The sequence below is a fragment of the Halyomorpha halys genome, unplaced genomic scaffold (assembly GCF_000696795.3).
Source record: "Halyomorpha halys isolate HHAL.00 unplaced genomic scaffold, Hhal_1.1 Scaffold1517.1, whole genome shotgun sequence".
NCBI classification, from domain to species: domain Eukaryota; kingdom Metazoa; phylum Arthropoda; class Insecta; order Hemiptera; family Pentatomidae; genus Halyomorpha; species Halyomorpha halys.
This window is the reverse complement of record NW_027109595.1, coordinates 3704-12883: the sequence shown is the minus strand read 5'-3', so window position 1 is coordinate 12883 and position 9180 is coordinate 3704. Positions and strand designations below refer to the sequence as shown.

The 9180-nt window shown below is 34.7% G+C and overlaps 1 protein-coding gene across 1 annotated transcript in view; it reads right to left on the bottom strand.

Moving 5' to 3' along the window:
* The window catches only part of LOC106689895 (phospholipase A-2-activating protein), a gene marked incomplete at its 5' end in the record, with an annotated part of 25470 nt that extends 19891 nt beyond the window's left edge, over positions 1-5579 (bottom strand). The window contains 2 exon segments of the mRNA XM_014435102.1: positions 4032-4242; positions 5481-5579. Of these exon segments, the coding sequence (XP_014290588.1) occupies positions 4032-4242; positions 5481-5579 (310 nt within the window).
* Positions 5580-9180: the final 3601 nt, after the last annotated feature.

Below are 9180 nucleotides of genomic sequence, written 5' to 3'. Positions count from 1 at the left end.
TATCATTTTAATATTCATTTGTTTTGTTTATCCAAAAAGCAAGCTAACCAAGTTTCATTGTTGATAATAACTTCGTGATACAAAAAACCAAGATGGTGGTATGTTGAATCATGGTCATGTTGAGCAGATTCAAATATCATAAAAAACTATTTTAACTCTTCCCATCATAATTGAAAATACAGTAAATTAAAGGAAAAATAGAAACCAAGGAATAGTGCAAATGAATAATATTCTGAAAATAAATCATTTGGAAAAATCCCTAACTGTTGGGGGACAATCGATGTTTACATGTAACCTCAAGGCAGGTTTTGTTTTTGGAGGGAACAGTCACTCGTGTCTGGGGCGCCGAACAGAAATAATGTCTTCAAGAAAAGGAGGTCCTCATCAATTTCTGTCAAGAGGAAGCCATTTTGGACGCTAAGACAAGAACAATAAGAAAAAAGAAGACACCAAGGAATCAACGAAAAGAAGATCGTGAACTTGGTTAGTTTTTGCTATACATAAAAATAGATTCATGTATAAAGAGTTATTAAGTTGATTAATTGTAATTATTGTAAATGCCTGTATTCTGATTGCCTAGCAACAATACGCCCTGAGATTAAGAGTCTTTTATATAATAAAATTATATTACCCATTCAGTAGTAAAGTTCCTAATTTGAACCAAGTATCTTTCATATTTGAAGAAAGTTATAAAACGATTAAGATTCTTTTTCTTTTATTTTAAATATTTTTAAAAATTATTACAATATATATTTTAATTTTTTAAACTCAATATTTCTATTTTGTTTTTGTGCTTTTATTTATGGTTTTGTAATTGTTAACTTTTTATTGTGAATCTGAATAAAAAATATATATTTTTTGTAATCTTTATTAATAATTGTTTGTAAAATTTATAGTTTCCGATGTTTCCATTTTTTTTTGTATTACTTTCTATTTGTTTGTATTTTCCTTTGTGCTTTATATATAAATAAATGAAAAATATATATTTCATAGTTTTTTGGTTATTTTAAGCATAAATAAAAAAAATTAAAATATGAAATTACTTCCTCCGGGAGTGACTGTGCGATACAAAGTATGACATACTGACACATCCTAGTGAAAGAGTTTGCACCCATGATATGCTGCATAATTAGAAAGGGAATTCCCCAGTTAACAGGTTAATTAGATATGTAACTTCTAAAAAATAACATATTTTCATTATAAGTAATAGGTAAAGAATTGAATTAAAAGATTGAATGGTTGAAAATGTTCGGAAGAAATTCTGTATATAATGCTAGTATAAGATCAAGGACATGAGAAAAATGAAGAGCATGATGTAGGAAGTTGTGGGAAATGTAAATTAAAGTACTAACTGAGGTTCCCATAACTTTGTACTGGAAAAGATTAATATGCAAAGTTTTGCTGTCTTTCATAGCTCCGGTCTATAAGTCCAGATAGGTCTGAGGAATAATCTAACAAACAAGAAGCTTGTTGTCAATCGGAACATTTGAAATAACTATATCTCCTTAGTATTTGTTTGGTGTAAAAGCCGCAAATTTCTAGTCTTTAGTGCAAATTTTAAGTCTTATTTCTGGTGTAAAAAAAATCTATAAGGTTAATTTACTTAGTAATTTAAAAATTTTTAACATTTGTATTTTTCCTTTAATATGCTCAAGAAAACGTTCTTCTTTCTCTTCCTCCTTAGTGCCTTTCAGCGTGGAGGTGCCTCTGGCTAGGTGAACCAAGCCTCTCGATCCCGAGCCAGAACCCTCATGGCATCCGAGCTTTTCCTTCTTTTCTCTCCCACTCTGGAGATGTAGTCCTTCCATTATATTTTGGGTCTCCCTCTTGGGTGTTTTCCTGTTGGTCTAGCCTTTAAATATTTTCTTGGATCCCTGTCTTCATTCATTTGACTCTTTTCAATGGTATACACAATAGAGACATTCCCTTTCTTTCCAGCTCAGCTTCTCATTCAGTTACAGCTTGTTGTAGGTTCTCTTTAGTATCTGTTATGAGGACAATGTCTGCAAATACCATTACCTGGGCCAGTATTGTCCTCATGTTCCATTTGCCAATAGTAATGCGGGCTGTCTCTGTTTGCACATTTTCAAGATTTCATCCATATAAATAATGACCAGTAGGGGGCTCAAAATATCTCCTTGTTTAACTTCTTTCTCAATTGTAAAGGTATCGGACTCTCTTCCATTAGTCCTTCCCATATAGTCCATTTCTATTCTCTTGGAATCATGGTAGGTCGACTTTATAGCTCATATCAATCCTTGTGGGATGTTTTATCCAGAAAGAGCATTCCATAGTTCTTGTCTAGGGACCGAATCAGAGGCAGCCTTTAGATCAATAAATGCTAAGAAGATACTCTTTCCTCATTCCCACGATTTATCAATGATTGTTCTGAGAGAAAATATGATACTGGGTCTGGCGTTGAGGCCTGAAAGCAGCCTGTTGTTTTCTAAGTCTTTCTCCACTAGCTCTCTCAGCTTCTTTTCTAATATTGAGGTATAGAACTTGTACACAACCTGGGATAGACAGATAGGTTATAGTTCTCACATATGTTAGCATTGCCCTTTTTGTGAATTGGGACAATTATGTTGTACTCCCATTCCTTAGGGATAACTTTTTCAGTAAGTAACTTCTGAAAAAGGCACTGCAAATGCTTTCAATAATTCTGTTCCACCATATTTGATGAATTCAAGAACGATGACATCTCTTCCTGCTGTTTTTTAAAGTCTTAATCTCTCCACTAAATTATTGAGGAATGTTAAAAATGTTCTTTTTTTTCTTGTTTCTTCATTAAAAATGTTTAATGTTTTTTGTAGAAATTTTTTGTTTGGTACGTACATCAAATGTACCAGCACTCACTTTGAAAACTATTAAATATATGAACACACAGAGGGTCACTAGTACATATGATGTACCAAAACTGTTTGAATGAGTTTTTTTCACACATTAATTGTTGTTAATAATAAATAAAACATTTAAGCTTTTAAATATCTTAAATGATACTTCAATATTATCCTGCTGACAAATCTGAGTAGAAAAAAAAAATGTAGAAGAATATTCCTGAATGCTTTCTTAATAAAGTAAAATGATTTAATGATTAAAATCTTAAATATTGTAATTGCAATAAGATAGACTATTACAGTTTCAGATGTTGTTACGGTGGGTAGGGGTTCAACAGGAACCTTTGCTAGCCCAACCGTGAATAAAAATGAAAACAAAAGAAATGAACTGCCGAATTTTGTTATTATTATATTTTAAATAATTGAACATAATTACTATATCATAATAAAACTGTAAAAAAAAATATGAACAAACATATAAAATAGAAAAATGAATAAACAAAAGACGGTCACTGGTATAGTTGTACAAACTCTTCTAAAACTGCTAGCTCGGTGGAGAGATGTAAACGTATTTTTTTTTGCCTTTCTGTTATCTATTAGATCCCAATGAAACTATAAGAAAATTTTATTTATTTCGCTCTGGTACAACATATGTACCAGTGACTTGTAAAAATTAATTTAGAACTTTCTATCAGAGCCTGTTTATTTATCTTCAGGTCTTTAATTTTCACTATTTTCAGTACCTTCTTCCTACAAGTTCAGATTTATGGTAATTGTTTTGTTCAGATTGGTAATTGGTTGTTCAATCTAGTGATAGGAAATAGAATCATACTCAAAACATCATTCTTGACTACTAAATGATCTGTAACCACAGTCAGGCACATTGAGAAATCTAGGGCGGAAAAATTGTTTGTGTCTACGTAAAATACAGTGTATTTTCCTCTCTTCCTACAATTTGTATTACCACAGGAAGCCAGAAAGTCTTGTTTACCTTTACTAGTTAAATCTGACAAATACCATGGAAACTGAAGTTAAGCGAAGCCTAACTTAGTACCACTTGGAATTACTAACAGGATGTATAACAAAAGATTAACTAAACATTGATTAATAATGTTAATTTAAAGTTGCACAAACTTGAGCAAACAATGGGTTAGTCTTAGGTAGCAATTAGAAAAAAAATAAAAATTAAATTACCTCCCCCTCACAATGACCATCCGGAACATGCAAATTCTGTTCTGAATTTTTCACATTTTCAAGTGGCGACCACTTTCTGTCACAATGACACCATTTAAAACATTTTATTTTATTTAGAACTGTTACAAACTTCAGCTCACCATCAAATTCACCCTCATCATAAACTTGCTCAACATGAAGCCACTTGTCTGCATCACTAACTTGTTCAGACCTAAAAAAAGTTGATATATCTCAGTTAAAACTGTATCTTCAACAAATAATATAATTATAAGACAAACTCTCATTTATTTTCAAACAGTCCAAATAACAAATAGAAGATGTACAATTACTGGAATATACTATTTACATACATTATCAGTAACATAGAAACAATGATTGACTAGTCAAAATATCATGATTTGTAAGCAAATAAATTGACAGAAAAATATGGAGTAAACAAAATATGAAAGCTAAACCCTAGTACACACCCAGGTAGTGTCACAAGACATTTTACCAAACAGTCACTATAAGTGCTATACAATGGCCCATCCACATACAGATGCAGTCAGTTACAACACAGTAGGGTACCAAGAAACAATAAATTGCTTTCTGATCTTTTAATAACACTAACATAAATATAAAACATATCATAATGGAGGTCAAATAAATTTTGAGGAGGCATTGCCCACACTATTAATCTTCTCTAAAAATTAAAACATGACATGGATTTCTTTTGAAATATTTTTACAGATGGTTGGAGCAAAAATTTCATAGGATCATACTGTATGCCATTCCAGCCTATTTCAGGCATTAACAACCCTAGTATGCCATATTGTTATACATTATATAAAATATCATATTATTATAATTACATATAATACTATATTACTATATAGCACATTATATAGAATGACATATTATAACTATTAAAAATGATAAAATTAACCCTGCATTGCAAACATTTGGCAAACTTATGAACTTCTCTTTAAATTGCAGCCACTATTCTCCACCCCATAGCACGATATTATATCTTGTAACCCATTTCCATAGGGCAAAACTTGCAAAATGAGACCTTAGTATCACAACAGTTCCAAGCAAGGAAAAATGACTGGAAACAGCACTGTGACTTGTCCTCATACACAAGTTCCATGAAATTAGATGTATAAGAACGAACCTTTAGGAGTAAAATACATAAGTAAAGGAACCACCCCTGTTCAACTTCAAAATATAATTTATTGATGTATAAAATATCATGGAAAAAAGAAAACAAAAGGTTTTATTATTTCCTTTAAATAAAATAAATAATAATTTTAAACTTTAGGCCTTACATATTTTAATAATCATTATAAAAATTTTAAGTTATGAGAATCATTAAATAATTATTGGAAATTTAAAAAATATTTATTATTAGACTAGATAGTTACAGATAGTAAACAAATATGTAAATAATCAAAAGTATATCCTACACACCAAGACATATGTCCTGAAAGCTGTGTCTTATAAACTTCCACCTCTGTGGCTGAGCCTTGTCTGGATATAGAATTAGTGAATATTCTGACGTATCCATCACTGAAAAAAAAAAAAAATTAAAATATAATAACAATCTACCTATAGTCAATAAGAGGGCAATCACAAGGGCATCAAGCCTATCCTGTCACGTCTAAGACAAAACTGGATGGGCTTTATATTTTAAGTGTGAGCAGTCTTAAGTATGAGCATACTCAAACAATATAATAATCAATACCCAAAAACGATTTCAACCAATTCTTAAAAGATTAAAATAAAATTGTAAAATAATCAAATCATATTTTCTTCATTAGTTAGTCACACTGACCCTCGTAAAAAAAACACACATCCCATGTGGAATAGCTAGTCTCCCATTGGGAACCGCCCCAGGTGGTGGATAGGGAGATTCTCACCAGATATAGCGGGAACTGGGGAAATAAAATACCCGGGGTGGACTAAAACTAGATTCAAATCCAGGCGCGATGGTTCCTAGAATAGGCGGCATACTGGTCAGCGCCTATTCCTCAGGTTAGAGGTGGCTGTTTCAAAACCTGGCAGGAGGTATAAAATGCGGAAATACTCTGAAGTCACAAATGATGGAAGATAATGTTAATTGTGCTATGGTACAGAGGCACAGAACCCTAGTACCGGCATCGATAGAGAATGCAAAAGCGGGACCCCCGGCGTCGTCATCATATGACTGTAGTGCTGTAATGGTGGGAAACTTGGCCATTGTACCATCTAATGCCACAAGACTAACTACTACAGAGGTGATGCAAAATCTTGGGAGCAAGATTAAACAGCTTCTCTCCTTCATTCGCACCAAGAACAACGTCCACGGTAAGATAAGGAGTTATGCCTGCAAAATCCAACTATATTTTGAAAAGTTGGAAACAGATGCCCTCCCTATCGAAACTGCAGATGATCACACCCAAAGAAAGTAGGTCAGTTCACTGAGGAAGAATGCTGTTAAATCAGAGGGGACAGTAACCACCCCTTCTTTGGCGTGCGATAAAAGAAAGAACAAGAAGAAAACCGCACAACCCAATGTACAAGTCGTGCATCATAACGTAGATCACCCTAAGAGACCTAATGCAGTTCAATGTGGAGAACAACAGGAGGATCAATGGCAAGAAGTGCAAAAAAGATCAAGGAAGAAACCTCGCCCTAAACCACAGAGGCCGGATGCAGTTATTGTGAAAATACCAGAGAGCCAGTCCAACTCTGATGTTCTGCAAAAGGTGAGAGAAGATCCCGCCCGTAATGATGGAAATGGCCTCTTCAATCACAAAGGTCTGGAAAATTAAAAAAGGCGGCCTGTTACTCCAATTGGACTGGAAGAAAGAGCAATCTCTTTCTGCACTAAAAAGCTTGTGGTGGCAAGATTATTATTATTAGATCAACGTCTTCAGCGGCACTAGTCGACATTAGCAAAGAGGCTGTTTGCAATGGGTTTGCCACTGTCGAAATTATTATCATTTTTGTTTCTCTTGTATATTTCTTTTAAATTTATTTTAATTTATAATTCATTTAATGTTTCATTATTTTACATTTGTTTCAGAGGCAAACCCATTTGAAACCTCTTGCCCTTGAAGGAACCTCCGAAAAGCCATTAAAGAAAGCAAACAACGGTGCTGGAGAGAACTCTGTGATGAGGTAGATGCAGACCCATGGGGTAGACCTTACAAAATAGCACTTAAGAAACTATGTAAAAGCACAATACAGCTCCCCATGAGATCAAATGTTGTAGACAGTATTGTCAGAACACTATTCCCTGAATAGGCGAATACTAATGAATGTATAAACAATACATATACAATAGATTTTCCACAAACCACGCAGGAATAGATAAAGGACATCGCCTTGGACTTACTACATGGCAAGGCACCAGGATTGGACGGAATGCCTAATGTAGCTCTGAAGTTGGCTCTCAGGAAACGGCCAGATCTTTTCATTGATCTCTTCAATTCTTGCATTCGTGAAGGCTCAATTCTAAAACCTTGGAAAACAGTGCCTTGTACTTATTCCAAAGAGTAAAGGAAGACTGGAAGACCTGTCAACCTATCATCAAATTTGCTTATTGGATACTATGGGTAAGGCATTTGAGAAAATCCTTTCCCTCAGGCTACAAGAGTTCACAGAGGGAGTTAATGGCCTCTCGTGGGCTCAATACGGATTTCGTAAACAGCGATCCACGATAGATGCTGTTGGATTGAGAGTCGAGATGGCCCGTACAGCAATTGCAGGAGAAAGGTGGAGGAGAGGTGCCAAGTGTTATGCAGCAATCGTCACCCTACATGTTAAGAATGCTTTTAACACTGCAAGATGGACCTGTATCATAGATTCCCTACGGACTATGGCGGGGCCAGCATATCTTATGAGAGTTCTCACAGACTACTTCAAAGATACAGTTCTGTTTTATCTTTCAGACATTGGCCAAAGGAGATACGAGGTGACTGGTGGTATCCCACAGGGCTCGGTTGTAGGGCCTCTTCTGTGGAGCCTCATGATGCCGGAGAACCTCAAATTGACAATGCCGGAGGGAGCCACAGTTGTGGGATTCGCAGATGACGTTGCAGTTGTTGTGGCGGCAAAGTACTTGGAAGAAGTTACCCTCATCTCTAACAAGGCTATTGCTACGGTCCGAGGTTGGCTGTCTTCGGTAGGCCTACAACTTGCAGACAACAAGACCTAGGTTCTCCTAGTAAAGAGCAGGAAGCAAACTGAGTCCATCACTGTCACGGTGGAAAGGCATGAAATTCGTTCCCAGCCTTGCTTAAAATACCTAGGAGTCATGATCGATGCATGTCTCCGCTTTAATTTTCACACGGAATATATCAGCGCCAAATCTGCTAAACTAGCATCTTTATAATCACGCCTTATGCCAAACATTGGAGGTCCTAGGGAAAGTCGCAGAAGGCTTCTTGCAACAGTTGTCTCCTCGATTATGTAATATTCAGCTCCCATTAGGAAAGATGCGATGATTATCAAATCAAACAGGAGACAGATGGTTTTAGTTTATATAGGGGTCAATTGTAGTTATATTGTGGGCATATTTTTTTGGAGTTTTCGTCCAAGAGAAAAAATAACATGGCACCTAAGAAGCAATTGATTCTTTTTTTTTTCTTTTATTCCTTTTTGCGATTAATTTTTTTTTTTTACTTTAACTCACTCCCTTCTCTGCTGAGTGTGGGCAAGTATAAACGATAAACATATAACTAAAGATAAATCAAAATTTGCAGTTATATAGTCTAGTGCCAAATGTGGTTTTTTTTTTTTTTTTTTTCTACAGTCATAACTTTTTTTCTCTGTCAAATATTTGAAGGGGGTTTAGTTATAGACAAACTGAAACAAAAATGGATGTATACCAATTAAGGAAAGATGAAGTGGAGTACGAACTCACTATAAGGGGAATTTCGGATCACTAGAAAGTTGATACTATGCGAAAGAAAATCCAAACACTCTTAACTATGGAACGAGAAGGAAAAATACTGCAACCGACGGGTCACCTCATTACAGATCATGACTTAGATTTATCAGTTTGCTCGAACACATTAAAGCAGGTTAAAACCGCGTCAGGACAGTTGGAGCATACTGATACAATATTACAGCATTTAATCAATAGAGTGTCACGTCTTATTATGTTCACAGATGAAGAAAAATT